The sequence below is a fragment of the Morone saxatilis genome, unplaced genomic scaffold (assembly GCF_004916995.1).
Source record: "Morone saxatilis isolate NCDOM2014 unplaced genomic scaffold, NCSU_SB_2.0 Contig7, whole genome shotgun sequence".
NCBI classification, from domain to species: domain Eukaryota; kingdom Metazoa; phylum Chordata; class Actinopteri; family Moronidae; genus Morone; species Morone saxatilis.
The window spans coordinates 4,332,589-4,355,559 of NW_023340246.1; the positions used below are offsets into that span (position 1 = coordinate 4,332,589).

The following is a 22,971-nucleotide window of genomic DNA, read 5'->3' on the forward strand; positions in this document are numbered from 1 at the left end:
AAGATAAACAGGAATTATAGAATGAATTGCTGTTGAATTTGTGTTTGAGTCTGAATTTGTCTTCAATAAGTCATAAGACAATTAGCCAATGTAAGTATGCGATTCTAGAAAGGTGCACAATCTTTTTGGCTAATCCTTTACATTTTTTCGTCAACACGGGCACGTCTGAGCCTGACATTCCTCTGAAAACATCGTCTGGTCCCAACTGCTTGAAATATTCTCATTCCTGTGAGGGGTATAGAGAGGAGGATGTGAATATATGATGTTGTAGGTTTGCAATCAAAGATGCATGTCAGGTTAAGGGTTTGATTCCCTCATCAAGACAACAAATTTATAAAGCTGTCTCTTAATTTTTTGAAGATCCAAATGCCAAAAGCCAGCTCATTTCTATTTCAATAGTCAAATGTCAAATCATCCATTGCTCTGAGACTGTTTATGCCTCAGTGGACTCCATACATCAATCTTATGTTTTGTCTCTCTTCCAGCCCTCCCCACATTCCCACTAGGATCTTCTCTTCCCTGTTGGAGGCCTTCTCCACCCCCCACATACAGCAGCCATGGCAGATGATGCGGACATGCGCAATGAGCTGTCAGACATGCAGCAACGCGCTGACCAGCTGGCCGATGAGGTGAGAACAACGCACTCGCTGCATCATAGTGGTATGAGTTGTATGATGCACAGACATGATGGCACGCACACATTCATGCATACTGGACTTGAGCACATTCATATGCATACAAATGAGAATACATCTGAAATTCTTTAACATTACAAACATATACTCATTTTGGAATTTGGAGGATGAATATACAGTATAGGGTAAATATAATTTCATGATTAAATAGCGACTGTTGTTAACAAAAACACAGTCTTTTCATCAATCTAAAAGCTATTTTGATAATAATTAATTAATTTGAACTGCATTCTCATAATGTGAAGGATGTTTTATACATCACCTCAAAATGTTGTGCAAAATAGTTACAAATGTGGTTCAGTCCTTGAATGCATAATAATATAAATTATACAGCCCATGTTATTGTCTGCCTAGGGCTGTGGCTGTCCGTGTGTGTGTGCATGCAGGTGATAAAAGTATACCTGCATCTGACTTTACGTAACACTGCATGGTAACATCTTGAGTGTGCGTTCGTTAGTGTGAGTGGATATGACACAAATTTGCGCACTCATGAGTGTAAATTTAAAAAACTGATTGTGTGTCTGTGTTCATGTGAAGAAATACATTTTTGGGCTAGTGCTTGTGAGTGTTTGAATGTGTGTGTGTGTGTGTGTGTGTCTGTGTTTTAACAGCAGTCAGAGTGAGAGAGAAAGAGAAAGTCTTAGCCATGGCCCAGAGCAGATAAGCCCACACCCCTCCAGCTTCACATATGACTCACACTGGCACAGCTGAGCAGAATATTAAACACACACACACATGCATGAACATAGGGCATGCATGAAATGGCGGCATCAGAAAAACAGTTTTCGCCTCTGTTGCACTGAGTTGCATGAGCTCCCAGATCCACAGAGAGGACACCAGCTCGTATAATGACTATCTCACATCAGAAAACGTGAGCAGAAGTGCTAAAATATAAGTGCAAGGGTATTCTGGTTGCTTGAAAATAAGAAAAAGGGGTGAAAAGCAAAGATGAAAGAATGAGGAAAGAGACGGATGAGCTGAAAAAGAGGAAGAAGAAAAAGAAGACTGACTACTTTAAAAATGGCTGCTCAAATCAAGGCTGTGCCCCATTCGATTCCTCACCCAACCCCCTTTCTCCATCCCCCGCCGCTCCGGGGATCAGCCGTGCTCGCAGCGAACACAGCAAGCCGAAGCTGTGTCATTGTAAGAAGAACGAGATATCACAGAGCGCCGTCCCTGCTGAGTGGCTCTAGCTAGCAAGCTGTGCTCTGCAGCCACACGCTTCTTAGAGAGGGAATTGGAACGTGCAGCTACATATCTCTCACACACAGGCTAATAATAGACATCCAACGGGCTGTGAGAAAGCGATAGAGGGGGGGATCAAAGCATGCTTTTATAACAAGAGTACAGTTATTTTTATTGGCAGAGCTGCTGTATTCTTGAGTATTAACTGGTGAGTTACTAGATCTCAAACATGCTTAAAAACAATCTAGCTTTGATCTCAAATCTGTATCATTGTAACTATTCAGTTGACGGGATGAAAATAAGCATCTCAGAAATCAGTCACTGTTACTGCTATGTTCAACATTCCTGTCAAAAGGTTGGACATGTTCAATACTCAAAATAAAGACAGTCTATCTCTGTGAGTTCATGTTGAGTTCATGTCGATATCGATCCTTTCTGTGTCCCGCTGATTGTTCAAATTGACTCCACTTTGTTGTGAAACATGCTCGCTTATGCTCAATTCAGTGAACATACATACCGCAGACACATGATTGTGCTGTCTTTGTGTAAACCCCAGGAAAACTTAACATTATTTGTTCTCTATTTTAGAAAGTTGTTGTCAAACAGTCCCTCTTTATGATAGCTGTGGCTGTTTGAATCTGTTGTGTGACCTCAAATGGAAACTAACTGTTTCTTTTATTTCTCCACAGTCATTGGAGAGCACTCGTCGTATGCTGCAGCTGGTGGAAGAGGTAAGAAAAACCCATACAACTTTATTTATTAGAAAAAATTTGATGCAGCAAGAATAGGAAATGAATGTAGCGACACTGGAAGTCTATCATGTCTCCGACACACTTTGGTACGTCTGTCTGCAGTGCAGGCTGATATATATTATATCAGAAAAACTGCAGGAGGAAGAATTTACTGCAGCCAAGACTTGGGCCATATTATAGGAATTCACCTGAAAAGACAAAACTGCAGCACCATATTACAACTTTTACAGTTTCTAGTAGTTTGAATAATTACAGCTATGAGGCCATTTTAATTTTTGTTCATGTCATCCCTAATTCTTTTACTGTTATGGAAATTTTCAGTTCAGCGATTTGGGAAGTTAGGAGTGACTCCAACTCAAAGAGCAGGCCCCACACACTATTAGCATAAAGTTTAAACAAATGTTCATACTTTGTCTTTGCATAGTTGGCATTTTGAGTCCTTAATTGAGAAATAATTACACTTTTCGCCATGCATTAATTGTGAATCTGAGGGAGCCAGCAATTCCAATTACAGTTTGTACACAATGTCCCCATTATTCTCATTTTCCAACAAAGAACACCATCCAGCAGCTTACAATTGAAAGAGGAGCAGAGCACAACATTGTAGAAACACACATGAAGACAGTAGATTTTCTCTCAGAAGCAGAGCTGACTGTGTGCTGGTACAGCAAGGACAGTAAAAGACTCATTGTTTCATTGTTTTCTTTGGATACATGGTTGCACTACACTAAATCTGTAAGAAGTGGTTAAAAAAATAACATAACATTAAAAAATTTTAACACTTTGAACAGGGTTGAACAAAGTGAAATGGAAATAAGGGTGGTGTGATTAAGAACTATTCCTTGAACATCTCTCCTGCTATGTACCAAAAGACATTGTTATTACTACATTTTTTGTTGGGATCTGGAATCAAGTATCCATCAGATCCCATACTAGCATTTTCAAGGAATACTCTTGTTGGTAGACAGGCAGACAAACTAGTTTTGAGTCAGGTGCTGGTCACCTGATTGATTTCTGAAACTACTGCATCCAAATGAAAGATTTAGCTTCAACATGCACAGTATTTTTCTGTTCTAAGTGCATGAGTCCATTAGTCTGCTCAGGCGGGACTGAGTGAACCATGAGTCAACCAAGTGGTGGCGTGAATAGCACATTATACGAAATGAACTAACGTCAGAGAGCGAGAGGATACACACACACACACATACACGCTCAGACTCTGTAGATTTTTATTTGCTCATGTAATATTCATGCCAATAAATAATACTGCAATAAACTGAGAGTGAAAGACAAGGAGAAACAGAAACTGAGAGCCTGAGAGTGACACGACAACAAGCAGACAGAGGCGGGGGAAATAAAAGGGAGAGGAAAGGATACAAGGCAGAGAGAAAGCGTGGACAGCCGGGGGCGGTGGTGCCTGACAAGCTTTCTGTGCAGATCTCAAGGTCATATTGATCATCAGTCAACATATGTCACCACGCAGCTCCACCCTACCACTGTCTACCTCTCCTTCAAACTGTCCCTGCCTGCAGTACAGAGGAGAAATGAAGGGAGAAAGTTTCCTGCTCCTCCTCCTGTTTAACAGACAGCCAGAAAGATGAAGGGAGGGTGAAAATGAGAGAAGGGAGGGTGAGGGGATGACAGAAATGCAGAGTCAAATAAATGTCTTATACGATCTCAGAGGATAGAGACAGAGAAACACTACTGAAGACATATAGGGTGAGAAAATGAAGAAGAGAGGAACAGAGTTGATCAATTTGTTGATTATGTTTCGAAGGTTAAAGGATTGCTCCAAGTTGAGGATGGAAATGAGTCTATTAGTAAATATCTTTAGATGTTTATAAGGCAAATAGCTAACACAAGGCTACTTTTCTAGATAACATTTAGTCTACTTTCTGCTATCTCTCAGGATTTCTGATATGTGTATGTATATGTGTATAATCGACTAATGGGTCGGAAAATTGCAATGGCAACAATCACAAAACAGTTTTAAAAAAAATAATTCTAGTTAGTTAGTAGTTGCTTTTTCAAATCAGTGTGCTCCCTGAGATCTACAGCTTTCACCCAAGAAAGTTTACGTCGGAAGGACTTCTAAGTAATCGATCACATCTTCAATGGTCACTTCAAGTTGCTCAGCTGTATAAAAAAAAAAAAAAAAAAAAGTGTTCTGAATGGAAATAGTGTGTAATAAACCACCATAGCTTGGCAATTTAGTTTACCCCACAAATTAAGCCAAGCCACAGTGGCTTGTTCTTTACTATAAGGCTAGTTTCACGAGTAAGGATTATTCATATATTATATTATATTATAAAAATACAGTGCATTTAAGATATAATTTTTACCAAAGGTACACATAAAATAATTTGGTGAAAGATGCCAGTATTTCACTAACATCAGAGAAATGAACTCAAGTCAAGTCAATTTGATTTATGTAGGCTAAAATCACTAATTTGACAGCAGAAGTTTGCTTGTGAGTAAGCACACACATCTAGCACACCAACTATATTCTTTAATCCATAGTTTGACATAAAAGTCTTGCAAATTTGCTACCCGTCTGCCAAAATGTATGACTCTATCCTCTGACTGGAATGAGGAATCTGCATTGAGCCACCTTCAGTCATGTATGGGATCATGGCTGATTATTTCTTGTAGTTTCCCCAGGGACACATTTTGACTACTGGGATTTCTCATGGATGGAGGCTTGCTGAATTACAGAATAATTTATACACCACAGTGTCCTTATTGCTCCCCTCTCGCCTCTCAAACATCAATGTGGCTTTCCTCACAAACTGCTGAGGAGGCAGGGGGGATGTGCATGTAGTGATGTGTATGTGTGTGTTGGTGCATTCAATTGTGTGTATGTACACTAACACACCATAATCTTATTTACGCCTATCAGGCAGAACCAGGTGCCACATCTTAGTGCGACTGTGCTGCATTTCTAAGAAGCAGAGAGGAAGAAGAGTTGCATATAAGCAAGTGTTGCTATCCTCTGCCTCCTCACACACTTTCTACCAGCACCAAAACCTGTAGCCAACCCAGCCTATCAGTGACTAATAGCTTTACTGCTGCACGCATGCACACTTGGGAAGGAATTCAAATTTAGAGGCTCAAAGACCAACAGGCTATCTACATTTTAAATTTGATTTGATATTTACAAGCAATACTAATGCAAGGTCTAACAGCTGCTGACTCTGAGACAGAAGGGGTGTTGGGATCCCAGGTTATTAATTGCATCATTTGTACATGGAAATCCAATGGCAGGGTTCTAATTTTAATGAGAACTCTCCTTTGCTGTCAGCATTATTATTGTTAACCTCCTGGGGGCTATTTCCATGTTTCCTGCTTAAGGTGTAATGGTCGAATCAATACCAGCCTACATGCTGACATGGGGGAAGCAAAATATTCTAATTTGTTCCTTTAGGAGAACGGGAACATTAACAAAATGATCCCAGGGTGTTGTTAAATTAGTCGTTCTTCGGCTTTGCAGGGTACGTGCTGTACAACTGTAAAGCTAGAGCTATGCGAGATTTGCTTAGCATAAAGACTGGAATCAGCTAGCCTACTTCTAAAGAACACTGAAGAACACATTATATACATTCTGTTTTGTGGTTTTATGAGTTAAATGCTCCTACTATAACTGCTAACTAGCCTCCAGTTTTTATGCTAAGCTAATTGGCTGTGTTTTAGTGCATTTTAAAAATCCAATATAAAAAAAATCAGAAATAGTGAGAATGTAAAAGTTTTTTAGCTCTGCACAAAAAAATAGCTTCAGGTGAAAAATGAAAAAGTGTGAAGGGGAAAATGCTTATGGCAACTCATATTTTTAAGTAGCCACTGATTCTCTAAGTGGTTGTAGCCTCATTACTGAACTCTGTTTCATTTTATTTTTCCTCCCTCCCTTACCCTTCCTACCCTACTTGGCTGTCTGGTGAATAGAGCAAAGATGCCGGCATCAGGACTTTGGTTATGCTGGACGAGCAGGGAGGTAAGTCTGCAAGAGTGGATATGGTCATTTAGTCAAAACATATAAGTATTATTAACTGAGCTATTCACATTTAACAAAGCTGGAATAATAACTCTTTATTTAGTAAAAGTAATAAATTCTGCTTATATTCACACACAGCTCCATGAAGAGCTTTATTATTTATAGATAGTAATGTTGGTGTTAATTTATGGTCTCAAAACACTTGTGAATGGATGAATTGTTTCATATGCAGTTGCTTGTTTTCATTTAAATGCATTTCCAAACTAATTCATTTTTTTCCTGATTTTTTTTGTTTGTAATATTTTGTGATTTGGGTTTTGATTTAACGCATGGTTTATTTAATTGGTCGAGGGTGTGGGGACATTTTCTTTCTTTCAGCTTCCTTTAACCTTTGTTTCCTTTGGCTAACATTTTTTCTTTTTGGTTTGCCTGACTGCTTTTGATTTGCCAGCAGCTTTTGTAATTTTCATTAGCTAGCAGCAACAGCGAAAGGAAATCTTGAAAGTGCCAAAACATTAACAGAAAGATATTTCATGCCAGCCACTGCGGTGCCAAAACTCTACAGCTCAGCATCAAGATAAATTATTCACTGTCCAAAATCCAGTTGGGTTAACATGTTTGTACCTGTGGCAGCCAATGGCAGGGTGACTTCTTGTCTGTTCTAGGATCAGTTTGTGCTGTAATCTTCTTCAGAACTACTGAGGAAAAACTGTTTGGATGATAAAATGATTAAATGCAGTCATGGTAGTGTCACAGAATCAGTAACCTTGAATTTGATGCCAAAACATTTGACATTTTACTACATCAGCTAATGAGCCTTAATGCCAAATAAGTGGCAGCAGAAATGTCACCTCTATAAATACTACTCTATTATAGACTTCTGGTCAAAGGTCACTTAAATTATTACAATTTGGCCAACCTATCTTTATCCTTTTCATGTAAATACTACTGGAAGCCTAAAGGCCCCAACAGGTCTGAGATCTGCTAAACCGGCCCTGCCACAACCCAGAGGTGTAAGAATACAAGAGGTGGATAAGAAAAACGATCGATTTAGCTGGTAATGACAAAATATTCAATCACTTCTCTATCAACCCATATACTGCTTTGTACAATCCCTGGTTAGATGCAGTTTGTTAATGAGCAAGCCAACAAGCCACATGAAATGACATGGTTTAAAGTGTGCCACATCAAACAGTTAATAGTGGCAGTGTGAAACTATGAAAACATACCTCTATGGAGGATGGGCCCTCAGCTCTCCCATTGGCTGGAAGGCATGTAAACCAATTTACCAGTCCTGTAAGAGGGAGCCTTAATTGCCCCAACATGGTTGTTCACTCAGGGGGATGAAAGCTTTACCCCTCCTCTGACCATTCATTTATCCCATCATCCCTAGTGTCCACAGCGTTATTCTGCACCCGTAGGATCACCACTCCAAAACCAATTGCAACGGCTGACTGGGCACACAGGCGGCTGTAAGCCTGAGCTGACCTCTGACCTGGCGTTATTGACTTCATGCAGGCAGAAGAGCCTGTAGCTGTATGGCACTTGATGCTGGAGACAGTTATTAAAGAGCTTAGAGGTTTGCTTTTGGTGAAATAAAATATAAAACTGACCCTTTTTTTTAACAGTCACTCTTTAATGAGTGTAGTTTGCTCAATGCCGTTACCCTATTTCACTGTAATACACAGATCCTTTCTTGGTTGAATATATTTACATAAATGCATGCCAACCAGGGATTTTACAAATCTGAAAAAGTCAATGAACCGCTTTTTGAATCAGCTCCATATTTAACTGTGCCTCACCTTTTCACACACTGCCTGCACTGTATTTCCTTTAATCACAAACAGGATGGAAATTTCTTTGTGCTGTGGAAACCAACCTGCCATCCACCACATCCACATGACAAGGCCCTTTAGTTACCTTGAACATTTAGAAAACCAGACAAAGCAACACAGGCAGTTTTCAATTAAATAGGCCAGTTTTATTCACTCCATTGTGGCAGTAAGTAACAAGTGGTTTAGTAAGTTTAAGTAGTCTTTTAAAGGGTTTCTTAGGTAAAAAATAAGGAAAGAATAAGGTTATGCTCACCATGCTTGTGCCTTGATCCACAGTTTATATGGGTAATGTAACTGCTCAGATTTATGTTTCAATACTAATTTAATCATTACAGTAACTGTTATGGTTCGTATAGAGACTGCTAGGGCTTGATCAGACTAAAGAACATGTAACATCACACAGTGACTTAAAACTGCTCATATGTTCATTCAATATTAGCTATCAAGGATACATTAATTTATCTGAACAGCAGAAAGGAGCAGCTTTATTGTGGAAAAATATATTTTTTCTGAACGAAGTTTCAAAGATTTGAACTGTAAGATAGCTTAATCTCTTCTTCTCTGACTTTGACACTTAACATGTGTCACAGGCATAGACTGTGTAAAGATGCACGACGTGTGTCCACTTCTTAACTACTGTACAAAAATGAAGCCAAAATATGCCCACTGCCATCTTGTGCTGATGACATTATTTGGAGCCAGAGTCTGTGCAGTAGTGATTGGGGTTGGACCCTCGGTATGGAGGTCCAGGGCTCAGCTGTCAATCATTTTATAGCATCAAAAAACGAATTAAAACCAAACCTATATCAGAAAATAAACACTTACCATACCATCTCTGGGAAATTTTTATTTGACATTTTTTAGTTCGGCCTATGCCCCATCTGCTAACATGGAGGGGCGGGGTTTATGACATATACTGCAACCAGCCACCAGAGGGCGATTAAAATGTTTTGTTTTTACTATCAGGGAGCTGTCATGTCGTCCATCTTCATACAGTCAATGGTCACATGAAACAGTTTGACAGTTTGGGAAATATGTATATTTACTCTCTTGCATAAAGTTAGATGAAAATACTGCTCTCATGTCTGTAGCTAACTATGAAGCTAAAGCCAAACAGTTAGCTTAGCTTAGCATAAAGACAGAAAGCAGGAAAGAACAGCTAGCCTGGCTATGTCCAAAGGTCACAAAATTTGTCTCTAAAGCTCACTTATGAACGCATTATATTTTGTTTGTTTAATCCATGGTGGTTTTACAGGGGTTGCACAAAGAAGCTCTCTCGCCCTAAGCTAAGCTAATGTTGGAGGATGGATTTTGTTACCTTTGGACAGAACCAGGCTAGCTGTTTCCCCGTATTTCTGGTCTAGCCTATATGCTAAGCTAAGCTAACCGACAGCTGGCTCTAGCTTCATGTTTAGTGTACAGACCAGAAAGCAAATAAGTGTAAGTCACAAAATGTTGAACTAAAGATACTAAAAGATTTAAACTTTAAACTGAATTTACCAAGTACAATAGGGAAAAAATGTTCACTGTCATTATTTTATTTGTTGTGCTTTTTATACCATTTTCTGGCCCAAAAACTCCACAAGTGCACATAATCGTATTTTATCCCAAACCGATGCACTCAAAAGAAACTTAGTTTAGTCTTGATTTCTCATCCTGACACACACATGCACATACATACCAAAGTACACACACGACTCACTAAATGCTCATCATAACTCATATTTCTGTCAATCAGTCAATGAAATTCATTCCACTACTGTCATCCCTTTGTCCTGACCAGAGCAACTCGATCGTGTTGAAGATGGCATGAACCATATCAACCAAGACATGAAGGAAGCCGAGAAAAATTTAAAAGATTTAGGGAAATGCTGTGGGCTTTTCATATGTCCATGTAACAAGTAGGTACTGACAACGTGCCCCAAAGGTTCTTTACATATGTGGTGGCGTCCAGTTTTTCCTCTTTTTTTTCTTTTTTGTTTTCTTTTCTTCCGTCACAGTGAGTGTCTGAAGTTGTTGTCTTCTCTCCTTTGTCCTCTCTTTATCTCTCTCTTCCTCTCCTCTTCCCCCCTCTCTCTCTTCTCGTGCTTCGTTCTGTGGGGGATAAATGACTTGTGTTTAATCAGAGCAACTGGAGCGCATCGAGGAGGGAATGGACCAAATCAATAAGGACATGAAGGATGCAGAAAAGAATTTGAACGATCTAGGGAAATTCTGTGGTCTTTGCTCCTGTCCATGTAACAAGTAGGTGCTGCTTGCCTGCCTGCCTGCCTGCCATTCAAAAATAAGAATAAATATCTAAGAAGTCAAAATATAATCGAGGTAGAAGTGACATCACCATGGCCATCAGCCAATAGTCCGCTCTGCTCCAGCTCCAAATAACCTCTGACTCTGCCCCTTTCACATCCATACGAGGTGGACACAGGAGGCCATGATGTACTTTCACTTTTTCTTGCCCACACGCACAAACATACACTGTACACTTAAAGTCGAACTGAAATTGGAATTCTCCTCACTTTTTGTGTAAGGAGACACTACGATGATACTGCAACTGTGCATGATTTTCCTTTTTCAAAAGAGGATATAATATTTTTTGGACATATTTGTGGAAACATCGTCTACCCTTCAATGATTCATAAATATTTTTTTCCAATTCTTAACAAGCTCAAACAGCTTTATTTGTATACTGTTGGTGATGGACATCTATTCCTTTACAACATTCAACATTTGGGTGGACCCATCGTTCTAGGATAACTGGTGCCTTCTTGGAAAGTGGAGGCTAGTTAGCTTAGCTTGCTAATTTTAGCACTGATTCCCACTACTACTTACTTTTTGTTCACCTACCGAGTCATCACCAGCTCCCACACACTCAGTGATGTGTCCATCTTGCATTATGGGAAGGAGGGAGTTTAGCAAACATTAACTGTCTCTCTTTTATGGGTCCAGATGTCTCTCAAAACTCACAGCAATGAGCGTGGTAAGCTCAGCACAACATACCCAGCTATTCGAATTCCAACAAAGAGTAATGTAGGAATTGCTCAAATAACAGCTGCAACAAAGCCAGCAACTATGTCGGCCCCCGAGCTGGTTAACTGCCTGTGTGTAGCCTACACTGAAATCAAAGCGATATTACAAACTATTTTTAGTACCAATCCATGCCCCCTGGAGAACACTAATCTATGGGGTGCTATCAATGCAGAAAAATAAACAAAACTGACATTCATTCTTTTGGTATTTACAGATTTTACAACAAGAATATCTACACTGATCTCTGAGCAGAAATGAATTTTAATTTCAGTTCGACTTCAGACAATATGCAGACACATACTGTAGATAATTGCGGGCACATGCAGCAGCCTTGGATTCTTATCGCACCTTCTTCACTAGATTGGCCTACAGACATGCAGTATCCCAGATCTCATAGCTCCACGACTGGCAAGCATCCCATAGTCCTACAGTCTGAGCCATCTCTACATGACTGGCTTCAAGTAGCACAGATACCTCCAAATGACAAACTATGTCATTAACCATAGTTAATACCCTACCCAAACATACTTATGTCTTTGCTGCTGCTTTTGCACAGTGAAACCAGACACGTGCAAATAGAGACCCAAATCCTAGAAAGCCAACCTCAAAAAGTCCAGTCCTCCACATAAGCTCTTCTCCACTCAGCCAAGGCCATGGTTCATCATAAAGTGCCTCTCTTAACACCCTTCTACCAAGTACCCTTCTCCAAGTGCCCTATTCTCTAAGCTTCCACTTCTCCAAACACCTTTATAATAGGAGTCATCTACATGCAGGTGTAGCCATTGTAGAAGTCCCATTTCACATTTGAACTGATTCCCCCCTAAGAGGAATTATTTTATTTTTGACTTTTACAATGATATCACTCTAGCTGTTGGCCTTTCCAACCGTAAAGCCACCTAGATTCAACCAAAAGAGCAGGGCTGGGGCTCCCAAAGCATCTTGGCACTCAGATCATTTTATGTGTTGACTCCAGCTGGAAATTCAGTGATCTTGGTCCCAAAATGCCTTTGGTCAGCCTGGTCCAGGACTGTTTGACACTTCTCCTCATCTGCATGATCTCTACCACCACCACACCGCTCTAACATCCAGTAGATCCTCACCTCTTTGCAGGCAACAAGATCTTTTTGTTTCCCCTTGAGCACCCCCCTCCCTCCCACCACCATTTTTGAACCACCAAGCGCCAATGACATGGAATGACTGGCGAGCATGACCCTTTGAATGCTCATGCATGCATGACAATGCAACTCATAACAGCAATGCTACACATGATGATGCTGATATTAACAATGAAGGTGATGTTGATGATGTTGATGGTGAATCTTTTTTATGTTGTTTACCACGAGCAGTGCAAAGCCTGTGTTTTTTTTCTGGTACACAGGGAATAAACAGCAGATAGTCATTTCAAGAATTTATTAATTTGTCTTATTTTAAAAATGTAAAAATCTCTGGGAGGTAGAACACGAAGATTCAAAAGCTTAAAAGAGATACATTTCCAAATGACAAAATTTGTGCAAAATTAATTGTCAGTGTCTAAAAATATCCATGCAGTACTTTAATATTATCTGCAGTAGTTACATCAGGATTGTGTAATTTTGTAATTTTATAGATTGTATGAAATCCAAAAGTGCAAAAACTAAAATGTAGTCCTTGTTGCATGAGAAAAAAAGGAAAAGAACAAAGAATGGTTAAAAAGAAGAAGGAAAAAATAATAATAAAAAAAAATGCATGACAAAATTGTCAGACGCTAGAAGGAAGGCAGTGAACACATCACAAGACAACAAAAATGACAGTATGACACATTCGAAGCAAAGGAGAAAAACAGGAGTGATCTGTGTTCCTGGAAACTAGGTTAAGACACATGCGCAGTGAGATATTTTCAGGGATATAGTCATGTTTGTTCTGTTAAATGGGTACATCATGCGTGGTACCCTTGTCTTTACATGGCTCAGCGTGCCTCAGCGTGGCTCTGCTGCCTTGTTTTTCCCCTCTGGTTCTGCTGCAGTTTCTCTGCAGTGCCACCTCTCCCGCAGAGCGCTGTGCTAAATTAGCTTTTATCCGGCACTGGCTGTTCAACATTACTGCTCGCTAAGCTCCCTCTCCCGAGGGGGAACTCACTCACATGTAGGTCAGCCATATCAGATAGTGGCATGATAGCCTGCTGGGAAGTTGACTCAAACTGAACGCACACATAGATAGATGTAGATGCTACAAAGACAAAAGACACATATTTTTGTTGGATTTTTTTCAACACTCAGAGAGTGAGACTCATCAATCATACATGCTGGGATATTTTATAATCCCTTCAGCATACTGACTGTCTATCAGAATTAGCTTAGTCCTGGTTTTGAGTATTTCTTAATGCCTTTGGATTCTGGCTGTCTGCATGCCACTGTCAGTTGATTTTGATTGTTAGATAGCTCAACTTTGAGGTCACTCAGGAAATGAATTAGATAGAATGAGCTCAGTTTTACCACGGGATCTGCAATACTCATAAGATCTAATTAGATCATCTCAGTTCAAACAAGCAAAGCTGATTAGAGAAGTGCATTATATCCATTCTGAGACAGCAGGGAAGCAAATTGCAAAGGAGAACAAACTGAATATCAAATGACAGAAAAGTGATGTGAAGAAAGAAGGAAAGAAACCATATGTACAATATTAAGGAACAAAGAAAAGATGGCAAAAAAAATGAGAAGAGGAACAAACTAGGAACAAAACGAATGGACTCAGACAAGGGTAGCGTGTGTGTTTACCACACTGGTGTGTGTCAGCAGGGACAGGGAGCTAAGTGAAGCCTTGCCTCAGTCCATTTCTATTAATAAAAGCAGTGTAGGAGGCTGAGCCATCGCCATCCCTGATAGAGCTAGAATATATCCACGCAGCACTCCAAGGTTATACAAAACTAAGAAACCGATGCTACGATGCGAGCAACCAGGCGACAGAATATTGTTGAATGGATGGGGAAACATATGTAAAGATATGAGATTAATTCCTCAGGAATATCTGTCCTGCCAACAAAAGTGCCTTAAAAGTACCATGACGTAACTAATGCAAGTAATGATGAACCTCTATCCTTCCCCTCTATCCCCGACTCTTTTTGTGCCAAATCAGATGCTGAATCAGACTTTATACCGTCAGAGTGGGATGACATTTACAAAGCCATGCAGCCGAACTGGGATTGCGTATGGTGTTAGCACAGCTGTATTTACAACGCTTTTTTCTCCCGAGACAGAAGCAGATAGAGATGAATCCAAGGGATGTGTTAGTGTCAAAACCCTTATCACACTCTTCAGTCCTCCGACTCACCGCTGAACCTGGAAGAAAAGCAGTTATGTTAAAAAAAAATAAAAAACACACAGCGAAGTTGGGGGTAGAGGTGTGGGTGTTGCAGGGGGTCTAGGAGTAGTTAACCATGGTGTTATTCTCTGTTGACTCCCTCAAGTTCCTTGTTTTGTTTTGTTTCCTTTTGTCGTTTGGCAGTTTGTTTTCCACGTTAATCGTCGTCCCTCCTAACAATGTGACAGTCCTGTTACACTCTGTGTTGTCTGTCTGCCAAAAGCTCCTCTCTTCTCTGTTATCTGTCACACTGGGACATTTAACTGTGGGAGTGGGGTGGGGTTTTATCATTGCAACCACACAGAAGTGCCAGGTGGATGGTTTACAGAAAAAAAAAGGGAAGGGGTATTTTCACATGAGTCATCTCACATGTTGAAGCTATTAAAATGCATGTCTAGATTATACAAACAGACAGATGTGACTTGTGCCTGATTCTGAACAGTATGTTATATACCTACAAGATATAACATTACACACATTACTATTGTGTAACGACAGAATGAGCTTGTACCTACCAAACCCAGTCTACCAACCAGTCCATGCCTGCTATGCTTTGCTTGACTTAGTCTAGTCCCCACCATATATTTATGTGCTGGATGCATGAAACCAAATAACACCTTTGTGTCAGCTGATCACCTTACATACTGATATATATATATACATATATATGTTGCTGCAGTACCTCAAATCCAAGGCTCTCTTTGTAGATTTGACTAATGGGAAGCCAGCCTGGTTGAGGTAAATGAGGAATCTTTCACTAAAACTGTTGAGTAACTGTCCCTCCTCGTCATCCCCCTTTGCTGTCTGCGGCCAGGATGAAGAGCGGAGCCAGCAAGGCCTGGGGGAACAACCAGGACGGGGTGGTAGCCAGCCAGCCCGCCCGCGTGGTGGACGAGCGTGAACAGATGGCCATCAGTGGAGGCTTCATCCGCAGGTACGAGGGGCGCTTGAGGGTCATGCATTGAGACACCAAAAGCTTAAAATGGACGAATAATAGAGAAGGAGATGGAGATGATGCAAGGGGGTGTAAGAGTGTGCATAAGTGGACAGAAAGAGGTGTGTTTATGCATATTAGAGGAATGTGGAGGTGGTGTTTTTGGGTTATAAGAGGACGCGTGAAGGAGAAAGACAGAACCAATGTGGTGCAGCGAGTGACATTTAAGTTTAAGATTTAGAAAAATATGCAGGGTTTGACATTAACCATGGTGTTTTATCCCCATACTGTGAGCTCAGGTTGCAGTCTAACAGTTACTGAGCGGCTATGTGTTGTGTTTGCATTACGTTACTACCAGAGGTGGCGAAAGTACACATTCTTTACTTAAGTAGAAGTACAGATACTTGTGTAAAAGAAGACTCTGGTAAAAGTAAAAGTACTGATTCAACTTCTTTACTCAAGTAAAAGTGAAAAAGTAATATTCAATTCAATTCAATCCAATTCAATTTATTTGTATAGCACCAATTCAGAACAAAAGTTATCTCAGGACACTTTTAGAGCAGGTCTAGACCATTCCTAGTCCTTATGACATTATTTAGAGACTCAACAGTTCGCACAATGCAACAGGAACTTGCAACAGCACTGCTGTAATTACATGGTTCGGCCACTATGTCAGATTGGCTTTAAATCCCGGCGCTCTTCCTGAGGGCTTGCCTCACACACCAGGAAAGATCCCCACAACAAACATGAACAAGCCCATTTTTTTTTAAAGGGGAAAGCTTGGCTGGTAACACAAATGCAGTTAGGCTGTGGGTGTGCAACCCAGAGGATTCAGCTCCATTGCTTAAGCAAAAGTACCAATACCAACCCCACTGTGAAAATACTCCACTACAAGTAAAGGTTCTGCATTCTAAGGTAAAAGTAAGTAAGAAGAGGTTCCATAACACGCATCTGTAAGTTGAATATGAAGCTACAGCCAGGAGACAGTTAGCTTAGCATAAAGACTGGAAAGAGGAAGAAACAAGTCGTATCCCAGCATCTCTAAAGATCACTAATTACTGCTCTATAGCTCGAGAAATATTAATTATTCCTCACCACATGTCTTTGTCTCAATACATATATACACATTATATGTATTCTCCCTTAGAATACAGCTTGATTCGGTCCTAACAGACTCAGACTAGTGAATGTGCAGTGGACATTTCCAACAAGCTGCTGAAGCCTTTTTTAGCATACAAAAATTAAGTTGCATGCATGTCATAAAACCAATCTGCTGGTGATGTAAGTATCCTCACACTGGTATTCATTGTTGTTAAATATTCAGTTAGGCTAACGTTTAACTTGTAATGAAAAGGGGTTACCCGCATCATTTTAGTATTAGTATTTGGATGTTTTATTGCTCTGTAAAGTAAATTGGGCCAGTGCTGTGTCATCACTGCAGTCCAAAATGTGTTGCAGTGTTTCCAATTCTTTTTCCTAATTAAATCTTTATTGATCATTTAAATTTGTGGATTAAAATACTGGTTATTCAAACTAAAAAGTAATTAAAAACTGAAAGAATACAGCTGTCAAATATAAAGCGCTGTGCACAGGATCCTCCTGGTGTCCAGTTGCCTGGTCTGAAGTCAGATACTACACTTCAGGGACAAGAAAAGGATTAGAGGGGAAATATGGATGAGCGCATCTTCAGTGCCTTCCTGAACCTGGTCAATTATGCAGACGTCATCGTGTTTAAATCTGCCCCTGTGTGTGTGTGTGTGTGTTTAGGGTAACAGATGATGCCCGGGAAAATGAGATGGATGAGAACCTGGAGCAGGTGGGTGGCATCATCGGTAACCTGCGCCACATGGCCCTGGACATGGGCAACGAGATCGACACCCAGAACCGCCAGATCGACAGGATCATGGAGAAGGTATGACACACGCCATACATTGTTTTATAACCATTTTTACTTGTTATTCTTTTGTGATTAAACATACTACAAGGAGTTTTTAACTGGTTATGAAACAGTCTCAATTTAATACTGAGGCCTCTGCATGACCTACAGAAACAAACAAAACCATCAGTGAGAAGTCATTCTTACTGTTTGCTACCGGGTTGAGTCCAAGTTATCCTCTCTTCCCAAAAAATTTGAACAGACACCAAAAAACAAAGCCTCAAATTATGTTTCTATTTTATTTGTTCATTTATATCTTCTATACATTTGTATTTCCCATCATGAAGGTCTAAATGCTGTTTCAAGGCCTTTCTTGTAGAGAAATTAGGAGTTAATTAATACTTTATTTACTCTCTTGCCTAAAAGTTATCTAATTTAAATGTAGTGAGTAAAGGTATATAGTGTATATTGTATAAAGTGAGCTCAGTGGTAGCTACAGCCCTAGGGATAAATGGTTGGAAATAAAAATTAGATACATCTGTTAGGATCAATGATGGTTTCTCTGAGCCGCAGTGACCCATCCACCATGGCAGCGTATCGAATACTACTACAAGCATTCTTTTAATCTTGTCAAGCGAACTTATATCCTTATCTTCCTTCTTCCTCCCCTTTTCCTTCACCCAGGCTGATTCCAACAAGACCAGGATTGATGAGGCCAACCAGCGCGCCACAAAGATGCTGGGCAGTGGCTAAACGCCCTGAGCCCAGACTGGGCTTCCTGCGCCGCACGTTGACAGGCGCTGACATGCTTTCATCATGGTATTGACCTTCTAGGTTTGCACACATGCACATATCACCTCCCCTCCCCATTGTAAATGTTGTTCTGTGTGTTGTCTGTCGAGCTTTTTCAAGATGATTGTCCTCGTAAAAAGATGATTTCTTATACTCCGTATATCATTCTTTCCAAAGGTTGTATATAGTGCTGACTTGATGGCTCTCTAGCTCACCTGTGAAGTTTTTATTCTCTTTATCAAAATATATATATATCATATATTATTATATATCATATATAATATATATATATAAAAAGTACACTGCTCTGGATGACAAGTATAATAGGAATGCTATACAAGCTGTTTGTTTTTATTCTTTTTCCTTTTCAGTATCTCAGTATCGTCTTAGTAAAACTGTGTCATTCCATTTAGGCTACTGTCATGCTCCTTATTTTGGTGTTGTCTCGACAAAAGGGAGAAGACTGATTGAAAAACATGAGTAAAGATTTACTGAGCGGTGGTACAGATGAATGGGATTGCAAAGAGCACTTACAATCAAAAGGCAGTCGTTGGTACATTTTCCTTCATTGCAATCATACTGAGTTACTGTTTAGACAATGTGCAACTAGACTCTCTGTAGCTGTATTAGACATTGCATTCCAAGTGATGTGAATTGTGCGTTCTCTGCATGACAAATGGTAGATTTTAGTCTTATAAATAAAACCTGTCTGAAAAATATATATAAAAAATGATAACATGGCAGTAGCGAATTGACAAAACGCATGCTCAGTATTAGGACACAGTTGATCGTTCCATACTCCTGCAAGTTTGCAATAGTGCCACTCTTTTTGTCTCGATATATTTACCGACTGTGACCATCTCGTTGTAAAATAATGCAAAAGGGATCAAAAAAGTGAGATGAAGATGAAAAAAATATGAGGACTTGGGGTTGTATTGCAAAAAAATGACCTGTTTTCTAAATGATTATGCAGTTCAATGATGACGATGTTGATTATGTGCTGAAAGATGAGGACTGGTTGTGTACTGTAACATAGGTTTTGGATGCTCTGAAAAAAAAATAAACGTTTGCAATGTAAAGCAAAGACGCATATTTCTGAGAGACCTTACTTTTATAAGAAGACTATCTGTAAGTTTATTCTCCCCGTGTGGTTTGTTATTGGTAAAAATAATGATACTATTGAATAACAATAACTATACTCTGAAACAAAAAAATACATACAAAGGGTTTTTTTGTTGCTTCTGTACTTTAGAGCTATGCACACCAAATCGCCAAAATGTTGAGTAGTTAGAGTAAGGTGATTAAATACCTAAACCTGAATGACACAATAGGTTAAACCGTGAGATTGATGTCCTCAACGCATGTAATATTAAAGACTCCCTCTCTGTATCCTGTCAGTGTGTGAAGTGGTGGACATTTTGTAGCTAGCTGAATTGATTAAAAGTAATAAACCCTAGTCGCACCCGTGTCTGTCTTTATTGCTCTGGTGTGTCGGGGGGCTTTTGTCTCATTATCTCAGTAAGGTCCAGGATGATGTTAACAGAGAAATACCACTAAGATTTAGATGTAGAGCAGTCCAGGCATATCACTAAAAATCATAATTAACATACTTGACGGTCAACAAGATATAAGATTTTGAGATTTTTATATAGGCTGTGTGCAACTAGAGTATTATTTTGGAAAAGATCATCCATATTCTCTGAAATGTAGTCAATAAACGTGAGGCCATTTTAAACTGCATGATGCTTAAAGCTCCTGAAAACTAAATCAGAACCAGTCTATCAGAAAAAAACACCCTTAAGTATTTATTAAGAGTTTAACAGTCAAAAGTGTGTTTTACTTGCATAATTTATCAATTTAATTGAAAAAGGTAAACTTATTCTTAGTCTTTTCTGCTGAAGCCCTCCTGCTATTTAGGGCACACATGCCTTTTTCACATAGTATTTAAGACTTATTTATCCAATGAAGGACAATAAATTCTGATTTTTACTTTGTTGTTATCCATGACATACTGGTGTTATTCTGAGAGAGTGAAATAAAACAAAAATAAAATAAAACATGTATTTTAGGATAAATTATGTTCATCTCTTTTTTCTGGTGTATTTGGGTTATGTTTTCCCACTTTAGACCTATTATATTCATTTCCAGCTGTTAGTCTGAAACTCCACTAGAATAGCTTTGCACAATTCACTCTTTAAAAACATCCTAATTTATCTCATACTGGCCCTTCATGCAGCCCCTCAGTTCATCTGTCTGAAACAAGCCGTCTCTTGATTAATGTACAAAAGCACACAACTTTTACAACTTTATTCAATGATTTTGGTAAAACTGGATCATACTTTGTGGAGAAATTATTTTCTGGTCTTCCAGCTGTTCTGATTCTGTGATTTATGGAGTTTACTGATGGAAATAGTCTTAGCTACTTGTAGTTAGTGGCTAGCTGGTGCTGTTAGTTATTAGCATTGCAGCTAACTTAGTCATCCTATTAGGTGACTGTGTTGGTGTTGAACGTTACATCTCTAGAACAGGAGTTTTTGACTTTGTTTGGTTACTTAAAATACTGTTACCTAGAATTTAAATGTAATCCAATTCAACAATTCACATTACAGGGTACCCATAAAAAGTGCAGTCTAGTTTTTGCACATTATTTATTAACATGTTTGCAAATTAAAATATTTATCTAAATCAATTAATTCTAATGTTTATCTTGCAACCATACATTTAATTAGGTGGAGTTAATAGGTCCACTGGGTTACTTTGTAGAGTGCACCTGTATTCTGCAAAGACCCTCTAATTGTGTCTAACCCAGGGTAGGGTGAGTCTTCGCAAAATGCTGGTGGGAAAAAAAATCAGGATGTGGCCGTATTCACTAAAAAGTAAGGGTACTAGGGGACAAAAATCAAGGTATGCAGTTGCACGGGGGCCTGTAGCTGTCCAGGGCCCATAACTGACCACTTGTTTCTGCACCGCTGCTAGAATCTTGATTGACGTAAGCTGAACCTACATCACATGCATCAATTTAAAGGTTGTCACAATAGGTATTTATACTAGTAGGTGAGCTATGCTACTCCATGGTGTATTCGTCTCACACTTGAGAAAGTTGTCTGTCACTTAACTTGCCCTGAATGGCAGACAGTGTTGGCATCAGTCCTGTCAGTGGGAATGAGTACTAACTAGTAGTATTTTCTTTCACCTGTGAAGCCAAGCCGCCCTAAGAAGGAACATTAAAACAAATGGTTACGGAGCTCACAGAATGCATTGAGCTGTGGCAATCAGGGACAGCTTGTTAATACGGCGGCTGTATTAGCCTTGTATCAGCACCTTCGCTCCAAGCTAAAATGATGAAAGAGCAAGCAGTGGCAACTGCCAGGGTCATGACCTCCCTCTGTCAGGCTACATGTGGTGCCCTGTTGGGCTAGATGCAAATACAATGTTCCAGCAAGACCAAGAGGTGCACTGGGGTGCTCGGAAGATGTCGGAAATGCTCCAGCAGGGCTGTGAACAGCATGTCTCAACAGCCCCACAGCCTGGGCTATCCAAGCTAGCTTCAGGTTGGGAGGCCAACTGGTGTGGCAGAGCTAAATGTGGTCAGCAGAGTAGACAGGGCTTGGGGCCAGGGGGTTCTTGATCCTCAATCTTCCTGCATAGAAGGCCATCACGGAGGTGAAGCACACCAACCAACAGGTGTTAATTTCTCATTCTCAAATAGATGGGAGACAGTAGCACTTAACATTTGTCTGACACTCAAAATCTCATGTCGGAAAAATGCCTTGGTCAGTGGGTTACTTTGATAATAAAATGCTTACAGGCAGGCCAGATCGGCCAGCGGCATTTCTGGCTATACGATGGTGGCTTTGGCAAGCACCAACTGTGATGATGAGAGGCTTTCTATTGTGCTGTGAGCCTCTACGTATGGCATTAGATAGAGTATAAAAGCTTGGGTCTAGCGTTGAAGGGACCAGCATGAGCCAGCCTCCCTCACACGGCACTGCAAGCTATACTCACACAGGTAAGGACACACAGAAGCTGACATACACACCAGAACATCCATCATAGTTGCCAGGGCCCACTGTCCACCACACCCAGGCAAACCACCCTCAGCCACAAATACAGTAAAATTCTATACTGTAGACAAGCAAACGATATGATAACCTTGATCACTTTCCTACCGCGGTATACCATGGTATTGGTAAATCGCTGCAACCCTAATCTACACTAGATATGGTATGTACAGAATAGACCAACACTAGTAAACCAGTAAACACATGAAGAATATGGATCTGTGAGACAGTTGAGCAAGGTGTCGCCAAATAGACCCAAGTCACACAACCTCCTCCTCACCATGGTGACCTGGAAAGAGGACAGACAGCACAGACAAAACTCATGACAACCATTCACACAGCTAGGAGAAACAAACACACTCACAGATAGTGTTTTCCACCAATTAGCTCTAGTTCTTGAACCAGTTGCGTTCAAGATTCTTGGAACCTGCGTTTCAACCAGTGTTGAGCAGGCCCATTGTAAACAAGGATGTTGTTGTTGAAGGGTGTT

The 22,971-nt window shown here is 40.0% G+C and overlaps 1 protein-coding gene across 1 annotated transcript in view; it reads left to right on the forward strand.

Moving 5' to 3' along the window:
* The window catches only part of snap25a (synaptosome associated protein 25a), a 34,942-nt gene extending 15,066 nt beyond the window's left edge, over nucleotides 1-19,876 (forward strand). The window contains exons 2-8 of the mRNA XM_035678086.1: nucleotides 486-629; nucleotides 2,570-2,611; nucleotides 6,572-6,620; nucleotides 10,582-10,699; nucleotides 15,633-15,752; nucleotides 17,520-17,664; nucleotides 18,313-19,876. Of these exons, the coding sequence (XP_035533979.1) occupies nucleotides 558-629; nucleotides 2,570-2,611; nucleotides 6,572-6,620; nucleotides 10,582-10,699; nucleotides 15,633-15,752; nucleotides 17,520-17,664; nucleotides 18,313-18,381 (615 nt within the window). The 5' untranslated portion in view covers nucleotides 486-557 and the 3' untranslated portion in view covers nucleotides 18,382-19,876. The remainder of the gene's footprint in view (nucleotides 1-485; nucleotides 630-2,569; nucleotides 2,612-6,571; nucleotides 6,621-10,581; nucleotides 10,700-15,632; nucleotides 15,753-17,519; nucleotides 17,665-18,312) is intronic.
* The last annotated feature ends 3,095 nt before the right edge of the window (nucleotides 19,877-22,971 follow it).